The sequence below is a fragment of the Trichomonas vaginalis genome, chromosome VI (assembly GCF_026262505.1).
Source record: "Trichomonas vaginalis G3 chromosome VI, whole genome shotgun sequence".
NCBI classification, from domain to species: domain Eukaryota; phylum Parabasalia; order Trichomonadida; family Trichomonadidae; genus Trichomonas; species Trichomonas vaginalis.
Genome location: NC_067208.1, coordinates 13954683 through 13977433, shown reverse-complemented (window position 1 = coordinate 13977433; position 22751 = coordinate 13954683). Strand labels below are relative to the sequence as shown.

General features: G+C 32.8%; 14 protein-coding genes and 1 pseudogene across 15 annotated transcripts, besides 3 other annotated features; 7 read left to right on the top strand and 8 right to left on the bottom strand.

Annotated features, from left to right (window-relative positions):
- Window positions 1-10816: part of a mobile genetic element that runs on past the window's edge.
- On the top strand, window positions 13-788 carry TVAGG3_0861850 (annotated as a pseudogene). Its single transcript has one exon. A coding segment is annotated over exon 1 (776 nt).
- On the top strand, window positions 1678-2346 carry TVAGG3_0861840 (uncharacterized protein; the record flags this gene model as incomplete). Its single annotated transcript, XM_051249736.1, has 1 exon — window positions 1678-2346. One exon carries the CDS (start codon window positions 1678-1680, stop codon window positions 2344-2346), a length of 669 nt encoding a protein of 222 aa, XP_051085211.1.
- Window positions 3261-3872, top strand: TVAGG3_0861830 (organellar and viral DNA polymerase type B; the record flags this gene model as incomplete). The annotated part of the gene is made up of 1 exon (XM_051249735.1): window positions 3261-3872. One exon carries the CDS (start codon window positions 3261-3263, stop codon window positions 3870-3872), a length of 612 nt encoding a protein of 203 aa, XP_051085210.1.
- TVAGG3_0861820 (KilA, N-terminal/APSES-type HTH, DNA-binding family) lies at window positions 3946-4206 on the top strand (the record flags this gene model as incomplete). Its single annotated transcript, XM_051249734.1, has 1 exon — window positions 3946-4206. The coding sequence occupies one exon, from the start codon at window positions 3946-3948 to the stop codon at window positions 4204-4206; it is 261 nt and encodes an 86-aa protein (XP_051085209.1).
- On the bottom strand, window positions 4541-5939 carry TVAGG3_0861810 (integrase core domain containing protein family; the record flags this gene model as incomplete). Its single annotated transcript, XM_051249733.1, has 1 exon — window positions 4541-5939. A coding segment is annotated over one exon (1399 nt), but the record flags the coding sequence as incomplete, so codon positions are not given.
- On the bottom strand, window positions 6135-6707 carry TVAGG3_0861800 (DNA/RNA polymerase superfamily; the record flags this gene model as incomplete). Its single annotated transcript, XM_051249732.1, has 1 exon — window positions 6135-6707. One exon carries the CDS (start codon window positions 6705-6707, stop codon window positions 6135-6137), a length of 573 nt encoding a protein of 190 aa, XP_051085207.1.
- TVAGG3_0861790 (uncharacterized protein) lies at window positions 9674-10780 on the bottom strand (the record flags this gene model as incomplete). The annotated part of the gene is made up of 1 exon (XM_051249731.1): window positions 9674-10780. The coding sequence occupies one exon, from the start codon at window positions 10778-10780 to the stop codon at window positions 9674-9676; it is 1107 nt and encodes a 368-aa protein (XP_051085206.1).
- A 190-nt stretch (window positions 10817-11006) lies between the features above and the next one.
- Window positions 11007-12871, bottom strand: TVAGG3_0861770 (HL07962P-related family; the record flags this gene model as incomplete). Its single annotated transcript, XM_001306000.1, has 1 exon — window positions 11472-12863. One exon carries the CDS (start codon window positions 12861-12863, stop codon window positions 11472-11474), a length of 1392 nt encoding a protein of 463 aa, XP_001306001.1.
- A 480-nt stretch (window positions 12872-13351) lies between these two features.
- TVAGG3_0861760 (F-box only protein family) lies at window positions 13352-15668 on the top strand (the record flags this gene model as incomplete). Its single annotated transcript, XM_001305999.1, has 1 exon — window positions 13363-15660. The coding sequence occupies one exon, from the start codon at window positions 13363-13365 to the stop codon at window positions 15658-15660; it is 2298 nt and encodes a 765-aa protein (XP_001306000.1).
- Window positions 15669-16020: 352 nt separating this feature from the next.
- Window positions 16021-17001, bottom strand: TVAGG3_0861750 (glycine-rich protein family; the record flags this gene model as incomplete). Its single annotated transcript, XM_001305998.1, has 1 exon — window positions 16021-17001. One exon carries the CDS (start codon window positions 16999-17001, stop codon window positions 16021-16023), a length of 981 nt encoding a protein of 326 aa, XP_001305999.1.
- A 673-nt stretch (window positions 17002-17674) lies between these two features.
- Window positions 17675-18004: a mobile genetic element.
- Window positions 18003-22751: part of a mobile genetic element that runs on past the window's edge.
- On the bottom strand, window positions 18675-18911 carry TVAGG3_0861730 (uncharacterized protein; the record flags this gene model as incomplete). Its single annotated transcript, XM_001305997.1, has 1 exon — window positions 18675-18911. One exon carries the CDS (start codon window positions 18909-18911, stop codon window positions 18675-18677), a length of 237 nt encoding a protein of 78 aa, XP_001305998.1.
- On the bottom strand, window positions 18960-19400 carry TVAGG3_0861720 (uncharacterized protein; the record flags this gene model as incomplete). Its single annotated transcript, XM_001305996.1, has 1 exon — window positions 18960-19400. One exon carries the CDS (start codon window positions 19398-19400, stop codon window positions 18960-18962), a length of 441 nt encoding a protein of 146 aa, XP_001305997.1.
- Window positions 21032-21466, bottom strand: TVAGG3_0861710 (uncharacterized protein; the record flags this gene model as incomplete). The annotated part of the gene is made up of 1 exon (XM_051249730.1): window positions 21032-21466. One exon carries the CDS (start codon window positions 21464-21466, stop codon window positions 21032-21034), a length of 435 nt encoding a protein of 144 aa, XP_051085205.1.
- Window positions 21512-21772, top strand: TVAGG3_0861700 (uncharacterized protein; the record flags this gene model as incomplete). Its single annotated transcript, XM_001325058.2, has 1 exon — window positions 21512-21772. The coding sequence occupies one exon, from the start codon at window positions 21512-21514 to the stop codon at window positions 21770-21772; it is 261 nt and encodes an 86-aa protein (XP_001325093.2).
- On the top strand, window positions 22091-22654 carry TVAGG3_0861690 (uncharacterized protein; the record flags this gene model as incomplete). The annotated part of the gene is made up of 1 exon (XM_051249729.1): window positions 22091-22654. One exon carries the CDS (start codon window positions 22091-22093, stop codon window positions 22652-22654), a length of 564 nt encoding a protein of 187 aa, XP_051085204.1.

The window sequence follows — 22751 nt, the reverse complement described above, 5'->3', positions numbered from 1 at the left end:
ATTCCTATATAAATGACAGCAACAAACAACAACAGCAACTATATCGTTTCTGATGAAAAAGTTGATTCATTAGTTGAGGAATTAGTTGAGGAATTAGCTGAGGAATTAGTTATGGCAGAAACTAAAACCCTCAACGAAAGAATTGGTGAAAACAAGATTGATTTACATAACTACCTCAAATACGATGGAGGAAGAGGAAGGAAAACTGGTATGGCTTTATTAGTAAATAAAATATCAAATTTAACGATTATAGATGTTGATATCAATAAATCGTACAATGATGAACTTAAAGAAACAGTTAGAAAAGACATTCTATCAAAACTTTCGGATAAAGATGTTATCGTTAAAACCGCTTCAGGAGGTCTTCACATTTATTGCAACACTAATTTCTTCTATGCAGTTTCGAACAGAATGATTAAATGTTATTCCTGCAATGATTATGATATCGATATCATGACTTCTATGGATGATTCAAAGCGTTCTTTAGTGATTATGGCTGAATCAAGAGTTCGCAAGAATGCAACAGAACCAATCAATACATACTCATTCATTCGTGGAAGTTATGATTCAACATTAACCAGAACAGTAAACGATATATTAAATGATTTGAATATTAAGGTAAGAGTTGAACAGAAGAACGAATAAATAAAGACTATCATGAATGAAAACAAAGATGTAAACATTGACGATAAACTTGCCCAGAGCATAGTTGATGGCATCTGTGATTTTGAAGTACATAATGACGGTGGAAATATGAATTTAGAAAAAGAAGTTACATTATTCACACTGTTTCAAGCTATTAATTCGTTACCTAATCATTTAATTAATGAAGCATACGATAACGTTTATAACTTTTGCAGTTTAACAGAAAATGCAAAAAGTAATTTTGAAAAAGCACGTAGTAGATATGCACATTTAATGACTTCTCCATTTGTTTTAGTGAAGATTCTAAAACTTTATCAAAAGGAATATTATGATGAATACGTTTTACCTTTATTACGTAAGCCGAAAATAACATTTGATATCAAACTTGACGACTCGTTTTTGATAACAGATATTAGACGCAAGGCTGAAAATCATCAGTATAAAAACAGTTCTGAAGTAATTGAGGATTTATCACGTGTAATCCGTTTTGTAGATTGTGGAAATAAATATTTCATTCAAAAGGACTATAATATTCATGATAAAATGAATCAAATATCATTCGTTCTTCAATCAAACATGAAAGAGTCACTTAAAATGATTAAATTATTTAAAGAAGAAGGTAAAACAATAACAGCATGGGATGTACTATTAAATCAACTGTCTTCATTAACAGTTGAGGGTGTTTGCTTTAAATCTGATTCTCCCGATGTTTTCTCAACGTTTCAAGGTTATAAATACAACATTCTCGAAAAGCCTGATTACTCAAAAATTGAGATGTTTATGAATTTCATTAAAGAAGCCATTTGTGATAATAACGATGAAGTGTATAAATACCTTCTCGGCTGGATTGCATCAATGATTCAACATCCTGGAATCAAGAATGAAACAGCAATTATTTTGAAAGGACTTCAGGGAACAGGTAAAAACAGATTCACTGACATTATTTCTGAACTTCTCGCTGGTTATTCATGCAAAAACATTACTGAAATAAGTGAGCTAACGGGTAATTTCAATTCAGTAGTTGAGAATAAAATGTTTCTTGTACTTAATGAACTCAAGAATGTAGGTGAAGATAGACTCGCAAACTTCAACGCTTTGAAATCAATTATAACGGATAATGAGATTAGAATTAATGAAAAGAATCAACCCAGAAGAACTGCTCTGAACGTTGCAAACTTCATTTTCGTAACTAATAACGTCTACCCTGTCAAAATTGAAGTTGGAGACAGAAGATATGTAGTTTTAAGAGTTAATGGTAAATTTAAGGGTCAATTTGATTACTTCAAGAATTTGATGAATTCATGCACAAAGGAATTTTATGATAATTTACTGACGTATTTTATCAATTACGACCTTTCATCATTTAATGTACGAATCATTCCGATGACTGAAGCCAAACAAGATTTAATTGAATTATCATCAAATCCTTTAGATGTATGGATAAATACACATTATGATGAATTGTGTGCAGGTATGACGTGTAAAAATGTTCTATTCTGCAAACCATCAGACATGAAAGACAAGAATTTCCAAATGAGCATTAAAGATAAATGTGATAAGAAACAGAGAAGAATAGATGGTAAACAGACATGGTATTATGTTTTGAAAGAAGAAATGAAAGAATTATATAAACAGGTTGAACCAAACGATAATGAGGATTCATTTACTGACGATGAAATACCTGTAAATGAAGCTTTATAAAGTATGATTGGAATTTATTTTTGCCTTCCTCATTAATCCCACTATGTTGTCAAAATGTCATGTTGTCAAAATGTCATGTTGTCACTATTTTTCAGAGAAGTTAAATTACCGAGTGACACATAGTGACATAGTGACACCTTCAGTTCTTCAAAAATAATGAATAAATGCCTTCCTCATTAATCCCACTATGTTGTCAAAATGTCATGTTGTCAAAATGTCATGTTGTCACTATTTTTCAGAGAAGTTAAATTACCGAGTGACACATAGTGACATAGTGACACCTTCAGTTCTTCAAAAATAATGAATAAATGCCTTCCTCATTAATCCCACTATGTTGTCAAAATGTCATGTTGTCAAAATGTCATGTTGTCACTATTTTTCAGAGAAGTTAAATTACCGAGTGACACATAGTGACATAGTGACACCTTCAGTTCTTCAAAAATAATGAATAAATGCCTTCCTCATTAATCCCACTATGTTGTCAAAATGTCATGTTGTCACTATTTTTCAGAGAAGTTAAATTACCGAGTGACACATAGTGACATAGTGACACCTTCAGTTCTTCAAAAATAATGAATAAATGCCTTCCTCATTAATCCCACTATGTTGTCAAAATGTCATGTTGTCACTATTTTTCAGAGAAGTTAAATTACCGAGTGACACATAGTGACATAGTGACACCTTCAGTTCTTCAAAAATAATGAATAAATGCCTTCCTCATTAATCCCACTATGTTGTCAAAATGTCATGTTGTCAAAATGTCATGTTGTCACTATTTTTCAGAGAAGTTAAATTACCGAGTGACACATAGTGACATAGTGACACCTTCAGTTCTTCAAAAATAATTCATTAGTTAGAAAAATAACGCTAATTTTATTTTTATATCTTTTTTTGTTTTGTATGTAAAGACAGTAATGACAAACATTGAGTTTGAAACAGTTAGAAAGATAGACAATGACACCAAAGTGGTTAGAATAGGTGATTTAAACGTAAGATACTCAAAGAAATACAACAAATATTCTTTGTCAGACATTATATCTCCATCTGAAAAGAAAACAAACGACTGGGTTAGAAATGCTTCAACTCAGAAAATTTTGACAAGAAATCCTGAGCTTATGATATCAGTAGCATTTCATGGAACAAGAGCATATCTTATAGACAAAAGTCTTATACCAATAGTTTTGTTATGGTTAGACCCAGTTGTTGGATATAACTTCATAACATATGGTTCATTCGATACGGAACGTTGCAGTGAAGGCTTACTTTACATCGTTCAGAAACCGAAGGACTTCAACACAAAAAGATATAAGATAGGAAGGACATATAATATAACTCAAAGATATGACAGTACAGTCAATAGAGTCAAGGTTGTGTTTGTTAATGATATGAGAGCTGCTAAAACAGAACTACTTGAAAAGTTTGAGAAAAGGTATGGTGCTCCCACGAAAGGTAAAGAAACGTTTGAAGTAGATGAGATAGATAAAGCTATAAAATTATTTGACGAAGTTGCTGAAAAATACATGTAAAGCGTTTATTTTTGTCTTTTGTGAAAGTCAGAAAATAAAGTTAGTTTTATTTATTTTGTATGTAAAGACAGTAATGTCAACATCAGAGAACACAACAACTACTATTGTTCATGAAGCCATTAATGAAGAATACGAGTACATACAGTATAACAAACAACTTCGCCTCATTCGTTCGGTCAAAGATGACATGTACCAAATGCAAAGTATAATGAATGCTCTTCGTTCTACAAAGCAAGCATATCATTGGTTTGAAAACCAACAGACAAAAGAACTTTTAGAAGAATTTCCTCATCTGATTGCTTCCCTCGGAAAACCGAGAGAAGATGAGGAATAAAAATTAAATTTGGATTGAGTTTAAAAATTCATCTTTATTAAATTCATCTCTTCCAATCAATTTATTTATTCTATTAAATTCTTTTATTTTTGCTTCACTTAGTTTAAGGATTGAACGGTAAGTTTCTAATTTTTCGATTATTTCTTTATCGTTTTCAACCTCACCGCATTATGGCTTCTTTTTGTAATAGCATATTTTTGATTTAATTCTGTTTAGTTTCTTTTTATATTCATCGTCTGGACTCTTGACTGCTTCGTTGTCACTCATTTCTTACGAAATAAAAAAAATTAAATATTATTTAAATATAATGGAGTAATAAAATAAATCGGAATTTCTATTAATTTATTGTCAACTTCAACTAATGCATTGCCGTTAATATATCTAACAAATTCAGCTATTGTGTCAAATCTTCGTCTTCTTTTTGTCATTGATTTATCAGTTTTTCCATAATCGAGATGAATCAAAACTTTATCCCCTTGTTTAAAATTCATGAGCCCCGAATTAATTTGTTCACGTTTAACATCATTCAACCTTTCCATTTGCTTTCTAATATATTCCCATTCTTTTGAAATATCATTTTTCATTTCCACCGGTTTCATGTTTATAGTTCTATGCCATGTATTATTATAATAATATACTAACTGTTGTATGATGGAGTCATGATTTCCATCCCAGTATATCTGACCGTTAACCCCTAACGCATCTCTAAGAGTTCTCATTACCGCATCAACTATTTTATTATGAAACGTATATGGAGAGGATGAAAAGAAAAAATTAATTTGTGGGAAATAATGAGTCATAGCTGCCTGAAATCCTTTATCACCATCACCCCTGATATTATCTACTCTTTCATGATCTAGTAAGTATTGAATAGCTCTTCTTGTTTCCTGTTCTGTTTTCCCTTTCACTGGAATGCAATATAAATATCTAGTGTTAATGTTAATGGCAAATAAATAAGTAACGTTTCCTTTTGAATATTCCAGATGATCGATTTCGTATGAATATGGATATGGTGCAAATGAGGGGCGACCAAATTTTTCCTTTAACGGTTGAATTTTCGGGTCAGTTGGTTTATTTAATATCTTGAAACCCTTTTTAAAATCTTTTTGTTTCTTTAATGTTTGAAATGGATATAATAAAGTGAATGATGAAGGATTAACTGAAGGAGGAGGCGGTTTTGGTGTTGCAGGTACTGTCGTTGGCGGTTTTGGTGTTGCAGGTACTGTCGTTGGAGGTTTTGGTGTTGCAAGTGGTTTAATTTTATCTGCTTTGATTTTGGATGATGAAGTTTTGGAATTCATTCCCTCCTTCATTAATTCTGGATGTATTCTATTCATTTGTTTTAAATATGCTGTATATAAAGGTTTGATATACTTTCCCGCTTCGAGTTTATGTTGAAGGATGAATTCCAAAAGTTGATCTTCATTTAAAAGTTGGGCTGAATATGGTTTAACTAATGAATCATAAATTAAAGCTTGTGCATCATTTATGGTCTGAAGGACTTGGGCGTTTTGCTCCTTTTGCTTTTGCGGCTCAGGATTATATAAATTATATAATTCATCAATATCTTCTTCTGTTAATACTTTATTTTTGAAATCTTTCAACCGTTTAAGTTGTGATTTAGTTTTTCCCTTTGAATATTCATTATTTTTAATTTTGTCTTTAATTTCAGAAATTGTTCTATTATGATATATCAAAAATTCATTATCATAATATGAATAATAATATTCCATATCATCATCCGTTATATTTTCATTATGTTTTTGGAGATATGATTTAAAATCATTATAACTAAGAAAATTTTGATTAAATATTAAATCATCAATCAATCTTTTTAAATCTGTGTTATTCATTTATATAAAAATAAAATAAATGTTTAAGGGTGCCCATCATTCAACGGTTCCTTTTGTCTCTTCTGTGGCATTTCATTAAATAAACGGCATACAACATCCATTTTCACAACATACAGCCTTAGTGTGTGCTCCTGTTAATGCAGTCTTACCGATTGTTAAGCGAGTCATTGACCCGTTTTTAAGTTGTAAATTAATATTCTGACCATCAAATATCACTTTATCATTTATTATATCCAAATAATTTTTAGGTGTTAATTGTTTATTTTGTCGTAAACTAACTCCTTTCATTTTTTGTGCAATCTTTTTAAAATCACTTCCATCAATTGAACCGTTGAATGATGTATAACACTTGGGGCATAAAGCAACCATGTTATCACCTTGTTTCTCAATTGCTAAACCCAATAACTTCTTCTCATGTGCTTTTTCTTCAGCTTTATTCTTTAATTTAGGTTTAAATTTCTCATCAAAACAAAAGAAATCAAAAGGTGCGAATTTGTAAATGTTTTTATCATAAAATTGTTTATCAGTAACAATTGCTTGAAATGCTTGAGTGTTAGGAAGATTTGGGTCGCCAGCGATTGCCCAATAAGATGAATCAGTATCACCTTCAATGAAATGAAAACGATTAACATTCATGCATTTATACATAAAATCATAAATGAAAACCAAATACCAGTATTTAGCATTATCTAAAGTGAAGAATGCCTCTTGTAAACATGTTTCACATCTATAAAATCTATCTTTGAGCATCACTTGATACGTATCTTCACCTATTTCTCTTATGTTTTTAAACTTATTTGACATACATGCAACGCGTGCCTTCTGTGCATTCATTATTTTAGTCTTTGCGTAATTTTTGTGTATTCATTGCATCGTAACCATATGATCCATTAAGTGAAATCTTGCAAAATAAACTTTTTCCTTTATTTCCTTCTAATTCAGCCTTTTGTCTTTCATTCATAAATTCGTTCGCAAATTCATTAAAACAAGTGTTTTTTGTAAATGTTAAAATTGATTGAATGTCATCGATGATAAAATGAAATCTGTCTATTAGATACCAAAGATAATAAGAAGAAAATGGTTGATATTGTTGTTGTGTGTTGATGCTAACTGAGTTAATTTTCTCTGTTTCTGGTCAACTGGTAGATTGTTTGATTTCATGTAATTATACATAAAACTGCCAATTGTTTTTTCATCTGTGATAATATCTAAGTTTCTTATTATCGGTAAAAAGTTTATGTAATCATTAATGTATTTTTTCATCAATGTGACCCTTTACTTCAGCCACGAATAAAGTATTTTTCTTCTTAATTATTCCAGTGCTTTTGTTCTTTGTTGCTGTATCACAAATGATAACACCATTCAATCTTCCCGGCATATACATTTTATGGTCAGTATATTGAATGAAATCATGAGGATTAGATGAAAATGATGAAGGATATAATGAATTAAAGTCAACTCCAACGAAATGAGTCATAATGTTGGTGGTGTCCTCATTTGATACAGTTTTAGTTTCTGGATTATATGAAAGTTTATTAATGTGTGTGATTCCTTTAAGATTTACTCTATGTTGAACATTTGATAAACCACCAGTAATTCCATTACGGAGAATGTGATAAGCTTCAACTGAATCTAAAGTCATTGGTAAATTATTTTTTAATGCATAATTTCTTAAATTGATTCTTAAACGTTGAACATCTTCATCTTTATTTGATTTAACGACATTATAACAACACATTAACTGACAATTTTCTTTATTATGTGGTTTTTCATTATCGATTCTATCCAATGTTGGTTTATTTACATATGTAAACGCTTTACCACACATTTTGCATTTAGATGAAAGGATTAAATCGTGATAGTATTGAAAATCATCCGTTGAAACATTATTTTTAGTATCTCTTTTCGCCTTTTCATCTTGTTTCTTATATGAATCAATTTTATATTTCCAATACTTTTTTGTTAATTCAAAACTTGATTCTATCTCTTCCTCAGGATATTTTTCATTAGGATTAAAGTCTTTATATGCTAAAGCGTAACGAATCATTGAAGCATTCGATGATAAAGAAAGATTATGAAGCATGTCAATTTTATAAACAAATGTTTCTTCGATAATTTTATCAATTGGGTCAATCATAATTTCAACGTCTTTATTGCAATAATGAATAAAATATTCTAATCTATTCTCAAAATTTTTAGCATCATTGAGATATATTTGATAATCTAATCGATATAGTTTCTTGAGTTAATGCTGAATAAAATGAATCTTGAGTGAATGGTTCCACTTTATATAATTCTTCTTCGTAATTCTCCCATGTGATGAATTGATAAGGGAAAAAGGATTTAACACGTGATTTATTGTTTCCGAAATCTTGAGTGAATTGGTCTAATGTCCACCCGCTATATAATTTCTGATGTCAATAAATCTCAATTCATATGGAACGTTTGTTTTCTTTACAATGATTTGCTTAAATTGTGAAGATGAACCCAGCATTGATTTTATTTTCCATTTTGCAGTGTTTAAATCACGAAGAATTAAATTTAAATCAAACTTTCCCGAATTAAAACCTATGATATTCACTTTATTAATTCTTCATCTAAAGTCTTTAAATTGCTTCCTTTTGTTTCTCATTTAATGTATTCATTAATTCTTCATATTGTTCAATATTTGATTTAGCAACTAATGAACAGGTTGAAAATAAAAATTCAATCCAATCAGAGATGAACGAATCACTTGATGTTAAGCAAAAATTCCTCGTAAATGTTTTATCACGGTCTACGACCTCGCCGCTTTGCGGCTTTATTTTGACAGTTGATGATACCATAAATGGTTTTAAGTAAGCGTTCAAAGTTGCACATTCAGAAAGTTGAAGTTCTTCTTTAGTCTCTAATGTTTCGAAGTCAAAAGTAATATAATATCTTGTTGGTTTATAATATTCCTGCAAATTATGTGCTAATAGCCATTGATATATCTTCTGTTTCGTGATATGTGGTGCATATGGTTGTTGTGTTTTTGCAATTGAACGTCTTGAATTAATCTTCCATTATTTTCTTTACATTTCTCACAATGTTTTAAAAATCTTCTTTGGTTTTTCCTTTCTGGATCATCACGGATAGAATATACTTCTTCTTTGCAAAAGGGGCAAACTTTATATCCTGTGAGTGCTTCAACGTCTGTAATTCTGTCAGCGTGAAGTTTTCCACATGGACTCTGTGTTAATAAAATATTTACTGTTTCAAATTCTGGATCTATCATTATTGATTCCACTAATGGAAAGTCTACCTTGTTAATGTCTACGTCTTCTGGTTGAGGGTCACAATAATAAAAATCAATATTAACGTTTAACATTCTTGCTAACCTCTCACTTTCTGATGAAATGTCAAATCCTTCATATGCATCTATGGCTTCATTTAAATAACTTCTACGAGTTTTAGGATTAACACCATCAGGAATGTTATAGAAGCGTTTAAATAACCTTCTACCTTCTGCTCTAATTTGATTATCATTCATTTTAGCTGTTCCATTTTTGTTCATTTATGTAAGAATAAAAATTAAAAAATAAATAAAAATAAAGTTTATTTTTTTTAAAGTCCGAGACTCAGAGAGTCCAGGGCTAAAGTCCATAAAATGAATTAAGAACACATAAATTTTTATCATCTGCGACGTGACGAATACATTTTAATTTACTCAAGAATGCGTACCCTGATACATTAAATCTAATTCCTGTCTTATTTAATTTCACAACTTTGAAAAGGAATGTATGAATAGCTATAAAATGATGAGATGATGTTTTATGGGTTGCTTCCATTTTTTCTGAAATAAATGAATAAATATAATGCTTATACGTTTTCATATCTTTTATATTCTTAATAACGAATGGTATAGACCTTTCAACTTCGTCTTCCTTCGGTGCTGTTCTTTCATATGAAACATTATTGGTATCTTCAATAATGAAACCACAATCGCATAAAAATTTATATGTACCAATTGTTTCTTTTGATATTTTATCTAACAAATCAAAAACTTTATCAACACCTGTACATTTATTTAAATAATAATTTGTGTAAATATCATGGTCTTCTTTCTTAATCGTATTTGTTGCATATGTTACATTTTTCAGTGCTTTTTTGAATTTTTCAGAATCAAGAGGAGGTGAAAGTAATATACATGGATAATCTCCATCGTCAATAAATTGTAACTTATGTTTATGAATAAATTTAGTACCTTCTTCTGAAAGTGTTTCGTCTATTTCACCATCTAATAAATTTTGTGTTGATTCTGAGACATAATTTTTATATCTTTCTTCATGAGATTTCTGAACTTCTGATTCTGAAGCTGGGATATTCATTAAACCCTCTACTTCATTTTCATTATATTTTTCAACTTCTCTTAATTCCTTAATTTTTTCATCTATTTCATCTCTTATTTTTTCCAGTCTTTCAATTTCATCATATTCATCATCTTTAATTCGTTCTTCATAATATTCAGGGAAAACATCAGGTTCTTTAGGTTTTTCTTTTTTAGATGTGGGATATAAGAAATTTATAACATCATCTTTATTCATTTTTCCATCATAATCAAACTCATTTAAAAACTCCGCGAATTTTTGACAATTTCTTAAATAATATTTATCAACCTCATAACCTGCCTCCTCTAATATATCCTTTATTTCCCTGTTTGTGAATCCTAATTTTTTAACGTCGTTAGTCTTGACACTCATTTCATACAAAATAAAAATAAATTATTCAGAAATGTAAGACATGAATTTTTAAAGTTTATTTTTTTTATTTCATTATGTATGGGCTGAGTGTAAATGTCTTACAATTTTGAAAATTTTTTAAATCTTGATTTATTCAAAAACGTAAGAATAAAAACCGTAAGAATCATACATTTTTTACTTCATATGTTAAAAAAATGATACAAAATCGTTCAATATTGTATGAATTCTTACGTTTACAAAAAAAGTCACACAACCCGTCATATATACTACTGAGGAAATTGATGGAGTTTCATCACGAAAATGGATGATAATATTACAAATCCTAGGAGTCAGTACTATCCTTGAAAAGTGGTCCAATTTCCTGTCTTATGGCAAGTTGTCAGGTAATTTAAAGTGTCAGCTGTCAATCTGGGATTGTACCGCAGACACTCGCAATTATGTCCATATGCAAGTGTATGTGTTGTGCCAGAATCTCTTCATCTTCAAAAAATGAGGGATATTATCGTTAAAATCGTTCCTAACAGGATAAGGAACCTGTGAAAGATACCCTAACATTAACAAATGCTTCAATAAGGAAAAAATACTTGTTTTGGAAATAAAAGAAAAATATTTTTTTATAATTTTAATAAAATACAAACAAACTTATAAACATTTTGTTCAATATCAATGGCAAACGCATTTACATGCTGTTTCAAGCAGGAATAAAAGAACAAGTAAGTGTTAATTTTGTAATTCTGAGAATTTCGAAACCAAATGCAGAAACATCAGGAACAGAAATGCGGATCTTTCTGATTGGTACATCGCATACAAGAGGGAATGTCTTTATACCATCCTTGGCCTCGTGTTTTGCGTATCTGAAGACTTTTTCGTACAAACATTGATCATTTCCTTCAACGAAGCCTTTTACGACCAACTTCTTGGGAACAGGCTTTGGTATGTCTGAATCGTTGGTCAGTTCACAAGAAATTCCGATTTCTGAGGTAATAATTCCGGCATGAGCTCCAAAATCGATTTCTAAGTAAGGAGTCTCTTCTGTAGATATGCTACAGAAGTAGCCTGTATCTGTGAAGAGCTTGGAAGGTGAAAAATCTTGATCCAGGAGCTCCGAAGATTTTGATCGAATAAGAGTGAACAATTCTGGGTCATAACGGGTATCACTGATTCCCAATGTAGTCATGAACTTAATTGCTTCAACTTCTGGTGGTTTTTCAGATACTTCTCCCTTAGATAAAGCTGTGAGCCAGGAAAGTAAGTACCAGTTACCGAATTTGCGTGGAGTATGATTGGATGTTGATGACAATGACTTGAGAGTGTTCTTTCTTGCATTGAAAGCATCAGAAAGTATAAATCTTTGTATTTTTGATGGAAGCCAGTCACATTGGCTTGATAAGTATATTTTGTATGAATCTTTGAGGGTCCAGTCGATAACAGAAGCTAAGTATTCCTTGTTCTGGTCGTCAAGAACAAGATCATTCGTACAAAACTGATCAATCAACTGAACTTTTTGATTCCTGGTGACGAAATCGAGGCAGGGATCTTTAAGTATCTCGGCAAGTACGCGTGGACTGCAGCAATCAAAAATTTGTTGTATAGATAACAAACTTTCTTCTCCTTTAAGATTTTTGCTGAATTCGTTTGCGAATATAGGGGCTATTTTAACTGCTCCTTCATCCATACCGAACTTAATTAAATTGGAGCAGAGGAATAATGAATTTTCGACACAAAGTGACTTTTCAAAGAGACGAGAGACGATAAATCGAAGTTTTTCAAATTTATAATAAGTGGCACATGCGTAGAGCTGAGCCATGTTCTTGGTTGTGATTGTTAATCTCTCTGAATAGATAAATTGAATAATATCTGTAAAAATATTGTCAGGATTGAATGGCAAGTGAACGATCTGGACTTTTTCATTTGATGGGTTGGCCTGGAAATATTCAAAGAACCATTTACTCTCTTTGGATAATAAAATTTTATGACTTGAGATTTCTGCGTTATCTGGTGATACTAGAATCGTATCAATGAATTGGTCATTGTGTAAAAATGACTCATATATGCGATGAAGCCTATGCTTAACGTTGAACATCTTTTTTTTTGTAAAGTTTGTCACTTTTTGTATAGGTGCAATGAATAGATATTATTATTCAGTATCTACATATGTATATTAAAAGATCATATTAAAGATGAATTATTTCCAATAATTTTATTCCAAAATATCATATTGTTTAAATTTTATATCTCTAATATGTTGTTTTTCTTCAATTATGGCAAAGTATATTGAAATACTACAAGTTTTAATTATGTTCTCATCATCTCATTGATAAATGAAAGACTCAAGGATAAAATGAGAAATTATTAGTCTAAAAGGCATTATATCCAGAATGACAATTAACACAAGGCTCACCTTCGTTATCTGGTTAAGAAGAATCTCATATTAGTCAATTACTCCAGAACAGATGATAACTTGAATAAGATTATGTATTTTTAAGATTGATTTTCCAACTTTTGTGGGGCAATATGCACATGTTGGTATCAAGAATGAATGTCATTCTTTTTCAAATTGTCACTTTTTTGAATTTGATTTTATGGCTGATTTTAACGATTTAATCGCTAAATACATCAGCCTTGAAGAAAATGTATCCATTATGATTCCTATTAACACTATGGTAGGAGATTCTTCGATATCTGATTTTGCTACAACTGATTCTGCGTTTTTCACCGCTCATTCTTTTGATACAATCAATAATAACATGTTCGAAACAAATGCAATTTCACAGTTTAACAGTTCGTCACTAAATACTGAAGCAGATCTTTCAATTTTCATAGATGCACTTAATAAGTCAAGTTCATCCAATAAAAAGAGAGTTCGTACATCTCCACCGATATCATCTGGCTTACCACTTCAATTCTTCAAAGATACACAAGTTCAGCCAACTCCTCCATTTCATTCTCCAGAAAACACACCAACAATCACTGCTTCAGAGACATCAAATCCAAATTTAGCTACTGTACTTGCTACATGCGCTGCGGATTCAGTTATTGTCTTACCTTCAGGCATTTATCAGCAAAAATACGTAATAACCAAAAACATTACTCTCCGTGGTGATGGTGAAGTCATCTTTGATAGCCCATCTCCATCCTTCACAATCAGCTCAGGAGACGTCATTTTGGAGAATATCGCGATTAGACACGGAAGAATTGACGTTGCAAGCGCTAGATTACAACTCACGAACTGCCAGATCAATGCTACAATCAATGCCTCCGCTACTACTCGCTTAAATCTACAGGGTTGTGTTTTATCTCAATCAGAAGATTTCAACATCATATTGAACCGTTCTACAGCCACAATTAACGATACAAATATTATCAACAAAGGTTTGTCAATACAAGAAAAGTCCGCTCTTACGGTTAATAAATGCAAGATTGAAAATATTGTTGAAAATGCCATTCTCGCTGACTCTAGTATATGCAAAGTTACGGAATCTTACATAGGAAACTGCACAAAATCATGTGTTCTTGTAAAGAAAGACTCCGAAGTCTCAATTTTCGATTCTCATATTTATGATGCAGAAAAAGCCAATTTAGTCGAAGCAACTGACGGCGGTATCCTCAAAGTTAAGAATTGTACGCTTAATGGTGAATGTACTAACTCTATTTCCTCTTCAATTGGCGCATCAGTTTTATGTGAGAACTTAGAGCTAAGAAGGAACGTTTCCTCTACTTCCGGTGGCTTCATTGAACTCAGGCAATGCCAACTCACCACAGCAGTTATCGAAAATGCCAGGTTCACCGCTATCGGATGCGATATCTTTTCAACAGAGAGCTGTGGCCTTGCAACGGTCGGCCAATGCGACATAGTTCTTGATCAGACAGTCATCCACAACTGCAGATCGAACGGAGCCGAGTTTTCGGAGTTATCTGCAGTCACGGCAACGAATTGCAAATTCCTTGCGAACAGCGGAGGCGGAGTCTCTGTTTCCTCAACATCCGCTATGTTCTCACACTGTCTATTTGCAGGAAACGCCCTTGTCGGAGCCGAAATTGTTGGAGAAACAGCTGCTCCAATTTTCGACGAGTCAGAATTTTCCGAAAACGCCGCAGTTGAAGCCACTGTTTTCCAGGGAACAGAGCCGCGCTTCATCAACTGCAAGTTCACTAAGAGCGAGCACCTCTGCACATCAGTCATCGGCGCAAATCCACAGTACAAAGGCTGTTTCTTCAGGGGATATCAAGACGCCGCTGTCGAAATTGCCGAAGCAGGAACTCCTTCTTTCGAGAACTGCACGTTCGAGCAGGGCAATGGAATGTGCTGCCAGATACACGATGAGTCAACTGTATCTGTTTTCGAGCACTGCAACTTCAGAGATAACGCGAAAGCTTCTGCAATTTTAATTTTCCAAAAAGCAGAAGCAATTTTCGAATCGTGTAATTTCTCTGGTTCTGGTTATTGCCACGCTGAAATAAGGAATGACGCGCACTGCAAGTTCACTGGCTGCGTGCTAGCTGAGTGCGCAAGTGGTGTTGGAACTCACATCCACTCTTCTGGTGCAGCGGAATTCGTCAGAACAACTATCAAAGATATTGAAAAAGTTGGAATTTTCATTGGTCCAAGAGGCCGCGTTTCAATGAATGACTGCGAAATATTGAACTGCGGAGAGGTTGGATTGGCTTCTGAAACAGGTTCTTCGCTCCAGGCAACTGGCTGCACATTCAGAAACAACGGACACGTCGGAATTCAGGCTGACGGAGGAAACATCAACGTAGAACAGTGTGTCTTCGAAGAACACTCTGATTTCGGTATCTATTCAACTGCTTTGGCTACTGTGAAACAGAAAGAAAACAAGTTCATTGATAACTCAAAAGGGGATACTCAAATAGGTTGAAATAAAACACTTGATATATTTATGAATTTATTGATTTTTTATATTGATTATCTGATTTTAAAATTTTTGAACTCTAAAAACAATATATAGAAGAGATATTATTTGATGACTATGTGGATCGTTTTACATGTAAGAAATGATTTATCCAATTATATTTCAACTACTTTCTATTGGAGTGGATAAAAAAGTATGGCGTGCAATGAGTGTGTTTCTTTCAAGCTTACATCATCTAAAGTAAAAATATACTTGACTATGTATGATTGACAAAAAAATGATCTTATAATTGTTGAATCAATAATACATGTTTATAAAAATGTTAAAACAGTTAAGCAGAACAAATATTCTCTTCTTTTCATGCACTTATCTTCGGCGAATATGGCGAAAAAATATATCATGGTATGGATTAATGAATTCTGTTTTTTTAGGAGGTAGCAGCAAAGTTATTTTGGCTACGCCATGTCCTAAATGGCCAATACTAAAGGAACCATCCCATTCTGGTAGGTTCTCGTTACCTGGAATCAAATTTGTTTTGGATAGCATGAATTTTTTATCCAAATTATATTGGAAACTTGGAGGCAAAGTATAATTGTAAACGAAACCTGAACCACCTCCTGAACCTCCCATTTCATATGTATTTGGTTCTGAAGCCGCACCTCCAAACCAACCACCACCTGCACCACCTCCGCGGTAGCTGTTATTACCACCATATCCAAAATCACCGGAATGAGCTCTGAAGCTGCATGAACCTGCAGAATTTTGAGTTCCACCATTCATTGCATAAAAATCAACTGATTCACCATTAAATCCTCCACCTGATCCTCCTGGATTCTGTGAATCTAGTGATATTGTGCCACCAGACCCACCACCACCAGCTACTATCACTCTGGAATAAAGATCATCATTTCCAATGCGAATATCAGTCGCACCTTCACCACCATTTTGCACAGTTCCATTTGGGTTGATATTCATCCCTCCTCCATTATAACCACCATAAACTATCTTCTTTTCAGTATCATTTCTTCTTGGAGGAGAACCTCCTAAATGGATGAATATTTTTGTAGGATATGGTATATTAATTATTCCCTTTGCATATCCTCCTCTTCCAGGATTTGCTGCCAAAGATGAGTACACCATACCACCTTCTGCTCCCCAGACTTCTAGCCTGTACTTTCCATTTGGAAGGATTCCTTCATATGATGTGCAATGAGAATAATTGGTGCATGGAAAATAAAAGATAAAACATGTTTCATTCGAGGAAATGTTTGGGAAACCAGCTGTATAATCAGTTAAATTGAAGTCTATAGCTACTGCGTGGACTATGATGATTAACAAAGCAATCATTTTTATGAAGAAAAATTCACATTGTTTTGTTAATTGTGGTTAATTCAATTTTCAATGCGACTCAGAAAATTTTAAACCACATAATATTAATATAAATACTATAATAAATAAAATATTAGAAGAACAAAAATTTTTCAGAGAAAAATTGTCAGACTGTGAAAAAAATTGAGAAGTCAAGATTTTAAAGAAAAATTTGAATTAAATTTTGTTCATAATGCTATATTAATGTAATCCAATCGTAGTACAATAATTAATCCTTAACAACGTATTCCCTTCAATAATGAGATTTAAAAAAAATATCGCGCTTCGACAAAATTAATATGAAATTCATTAATAGCTATGCCCAGAGATGATGTTTTCATCATTTGCGCTTGCATTTGAATGACCGAATATCAACGTTAAGGCAAAATATGATTTACGTGTTATCGGTATATTCAATAGCATTCTTAAAACGATTGAAAACTTACCGATGTATTCAAATTCAGTAATTTTCCATCGAAAAATTGAAGGGAAAAAATGCATTTCCGATACGAATCGATCTAATTTCGCAATTTACAACATATCCCTGAGAAGACGCGATAATCAGCGTCTTGAGTGTTGAGACTTACTGGTTGTTATTATCAGTTGGAAAAAACATTGTTTTGTAAAAATCATGGTTCGAATCAAATTTGGCGGGGCGGCGACAAATTTGCCCAGCCAGTAAAGTATTCAATTTTTTTGCATTTTTTTTTAAAGCTTCTTAACTTAAATCATGGAATGTCTCAAAGACAAAAGTAGCATACAGCATGTAAAGCTAAAGAAAGATAATCATAATTAATACCTTAATTTTTAATATTACGCATTTTTAGGTGCAAAATTTAAAAACATTCTAATACAATAGAGCAGTTTCCAAAAGTAGCATACAGCATGTAAAGCTAAAGAAAGATAATCATAATTAATACCTTTAAAGTTTAAAATCTTGATTTTTTTTAAAATCAAATATTTATAACTTTAATACATACAGTTAGTATGGTTATCTTGGGTACTGTGGCACTGCGTTCCACCTTACCCAACTTAACCTTAAATATTTACAAAACCATTAACATATATTTTACAACACAAACGACAACACCAACTTAACCTTAAATATTTACAAAGCCGCCAACCACTTCACTAACGAACTCACTAATGTAAAAAAATAAACGTTCTCACTATCGTTCTCACTAACGACTTCACTAATGTTCTCATAAATTTTCCTCAATATCTTCATCATCAGTGTTAACCCTATTGTAGTCATACTTGAAGCCATAAACTTTCTCTAACTTCTTAACGTACAATTTACATAACTTACCTTCGTCATCATATGGTTTAATGATATAACTATTTCTATCTTTATACACAGTCAATGAAAAGTCAACTGGTCTCGGATGTATTTGAAAGAACATGTTATGCTCAGGAAGGAAGAATAAATGTTTAAATGTATGTTTGTTATATTTTTCGATTTGTATGAGTTGCTTTTGTTCTGTCATTTACATCCAAATAAAAATTTTCATTAAAATAAAAAATAAACTTTAAAATTAATGATATCACCACCCTCACACGTATGAAAACATAGCGCAAAAATAAATTTAGGTGAAGTGGTGAGATGTCACCTCTTTTTTCACCTGTTTTTTCACCCACTTGAATTCATTGCTTTATAACTCTCTTCCTTTCTCCAACTCTTCTAACTTCTTCTTAAGTTCAGCAATGTTGTCCTCATGAAGTTTAATCTTCCTTAATATACCTTCTCTATCTAATGGTTGCTTTATCTTTCTAAACTGAACTCTACCATCCTTCATAGTATGAACGTAAAAACCTTCTGGAACCGCTCCTGATTTAATGTATTCTACCAAAAACTTTTGTTTCATTGCTTCAGTGACTTTAGTCGTCATTTCAATCAAATAAAAATGTTCAAATAAAATAAAAATAACGTTATTTTTTCAGTAAGGAAACGCAGGAGTTTTACGATTTATTTGAGGAGTAGGTTCTGGTTTAAATGTTGGAGTCGGTTTAGGAGTTGACTTTTGAACAGGAGTTTGTACTTTCATAGGTTCAGGAGTCATTGAAGGTGTTGTTTGTGATGGTGTCGGAGTTTGTTTAACTTCAGCTACTTCAGTATTATTTACAACATTTGCTTTATTTCTTTTCAACATCATAACTGCTCCTGCTGTAGCTAGCAAACCTAGTGGGAGACCATATTTTATATAAGGACTTGACCAAATGCTATTTTTGACAGGAGCTGGTGGAACACCTAACCTTGGTGAGACTGCTCTTTGCCATTGTGCAGCTCGTAAGAAATATTCAATAGGTGCTCCATAATCGTTTGGTAAAGTTTGTTTCATAGATGGTGAAGGTTCACGAGAGCTTGATGAAGAACTCATTTATAAGCTTTAAAAATAAACGTTCATCCTTTATTCCTCACTGTCGTCAGTTGCTAAGTTATAGTCGTCAAGTCTTATTATTGGTATGCCTGACTGTCTTACTTGTATTGCAAAGCAACAATCCCTCATAAATCCAATAAGTGGCTTTGGTACATTTTCAGTTGCTAGTTCAATAGGTCCTTTAACAGACAATTTGTATGTTATTGGAGCAGTAGATGTTTGACCTTGCTGGAAGCAAAAGTCCACTTCTGTTGGAAAACCACATAAGAAATGTGTGTTGTCATAGCTATCCCATTTATGTTCCACACTACCATCATCCACCAATGACCTCATAACATCTTCATTAAATCCTATCATATCATTGTTTGTATTGCAAGCGTTCGCAACCATTTCATAAAATACAGGTCCATATGATTTTTCGGTTCTGCAGGCATATTTCCATAAGCTCCCATGGAAAGCTGAAGATATTTAAACTTAGGGTTCTCAAAATTAACATAATAGTTGTCTTTCTTTCTAAATAGTGCCCAAATACTTTTAACATTAATAGGCGTATAAGCTGCTGTAAATGTTGCACTTGAACTATCTGTATTCTTTGAGAATGAACCATCCATAGGAATCCAATCCATAACTTTAACAGGAAAACATAAAGCCTCGTTTGTATAATGTTCTACAAGTTCTGTATAAATGTTAGGGTCTAAAGAGAATGACTTTGGATGAATGAAACATTCATTAAAATCCATCTTTGTTCGAAATAGTTGCTGGGTTACAGTTGTAATAGTAACTGTTCCACTAGCTTCTACTGCCTTCGTTATCATAGTGAATGGTTCATTCCATGGAACAAATTTATTTGTCGGTGGATTTGAATCTGAAGCAAATGCAACTTTAAGAGTTGGATTGAAAGCAATGATATCATTTACAGATATAGATGTGCATTGTAAGGCGTCGCTACTGAACTTTACTTTAAGCTGAATGTTTCCTGCAAAAGCTGGAATAAATCGAATAGCTTCTAATGGAAGGAATCTTCTAACAGGAATTCTTAAACGAAGCTTAAAATCAAATGATTTTCCTGCTGTAATTGGACCACTAACAATTTGTCCTGTTCTGCATGTTCCCGAATGACTCCATACATCTTCATGTCGAGTCTTTGAGAAAACATCTACTTTCTTTATTTGTTCGGTAGTTTGTGAGTTTGAAGTTATATATGCTTCTTCTCTTGCGTTGTCTTGAGAATATACGATACGACCATTTGCAAGGATTTGATATCCAGCAACTGCATAGAAAGCGTCATCGAAACCAATCCAAAATCCTGGTGGGTTTGTTTTATTGGAACCTGAACCAATTTCTTTATCTGCAATAAATTGACCTTCCATTTTATACGTAATGAATGTATTGTAAAGGTCCAACATATTTTCACCAGGAGGTGAGAGATTGAATGTTACCCATGTGTTATCTTTAGCAGTTCCAGGTTGTGATGGAATCTTTGCGTCAGAATATTTTCTATTAGTGTCACCAATTTGAACTGCATTGTCTATGATATCGAAATATGAGCGAATCTGATGAATATGCTCTGCTGGAGTAAATTCGTTTAGCTGTTCGTTCTGCATGTATTTACTTCAGATAAAAATATCTATTTACTTCATTATTCTCACTCTTCTTCTTGGTATTCGTGGTGGAAGTTGTTTCTTGACATTTTCAATGAACTGTACATTCTCTTTTGTCTCAACTTCTTTCACTGGCGGGTCAGGGTTCTTTGACTCGGTTTGTTTTTCAATGAAATTCACGAACTTTGCAATAAGCTCTTGGTTCGTTATTGAAAGTACATCTGGCTTCTTTTCTTCTGGTTCTATTGACTTTTCAGTTTGAACAGAAGGTTTTATATGGGCTTCGTGGACTTCACCCTTGCCATGCACCTTAATGTTGTCGCTCTCTGCATTCGCTAATGGTACCTTTCTTTTTCTTACGTATATTTTACCATCTTTACTCTGACTTACGTAATAGAAAGGATGTTGTATTCCTCTTGCGTCATTTAATATAATAGACTCTCGCTCTGATTTTGACAAGCTCATTTTACATCGGTTAAAGTTTTAATTTAGTTTTTTATCTGCAGTCAAATGACTCAGACAAGCCCTACGGACAAGACCCAAGGTGTCATAGATGTTGAAGCATTGAAGAAAGAAATTCGCGAGCAAATTTTATCCGAACTGAAGGAACAAAAACAAGAACAAAAGCCAGAGAGACCAAAGAGAAAACTTAGTGAAAAACAACTAGCTGCATTAGCTGCTGGAAGACAGAAGAACCCACGTTTGCTGGCGAAAAAAGCTAGAGAAGAAGCTGAAGCAAAAGCTAAAGAAGCTGAAGCAAAGAAAGAGTAAATGGTTTATTTTTATCCGAACTAAATGTATAGACAAATACCTTTATCTGTTGCGTTCAGTAGTGAAAACCCTGACGTCAAAATAAAGGGGAACAGAGTAACGTTTAAGTTTCCAACAGACTGGATTGTGAACATAAATGAAGAGAAGTACATTGGCATAACATCTATGTATATAACACGTGCTTTCAGAAAGGTTGACTTTATACTTCAAGTCGAGATAGAAAATGACGAACAGTCTTTAAGCGCCCAAAACATTCACATATACAAATACTTTAAAGACGATACAACATTGTTGCAATGTATGATTTCATTTAATGAGATGTTCGAGAAAAAGTTCAACATTGAAGTACAAACTTTACAGCCTTTACGTGAGTTTCTTGCACAACTGAAAGAAGAAGGTAGTCAGCCACAACTTATAGACTTTCATTATGAATTTAATGAAAATGAAGATGGAACACATGACTGTCAGTTTGTTGTATTCTCACCATTCAATGAAGTCGCTAAAGAGAAAGAAAATCCATTACATATAAGATTTCAAATCTCTGAACCAAGTGATGATTTCAAGAATGTTTTCAATTATGATGCAATGCTTCCGAGGAAAAATGAATTTTCAAAGATTGTAACACCTGGCATTTGGGATAGAAAGCAAGCTATATTATATTCAAACTTAAGTAAAGGAGTTGAAAATGAGTTCATTGGTCATACAAGAACTTCACCACTTCCTAACCCTAAATACTATAAATTAACTGGCTTCAATCGTGAGTTTTGGATAGACATGTTCTCCACTCATGACCATAAATGTCCAGTGTTCTTACCTCCAGACCATAAGGACTGTCTCTACATTGAAGCACAACTCTTAAACTCTACCATCGCAGTATTGTAAAATCTACGCTAGCTTTATTTTTATCACGAATGACCTCATTCATGACCTCATTCATGACCTCATTGCTGACAAAAATAAGCCGCTAGCGGCAAGGGCG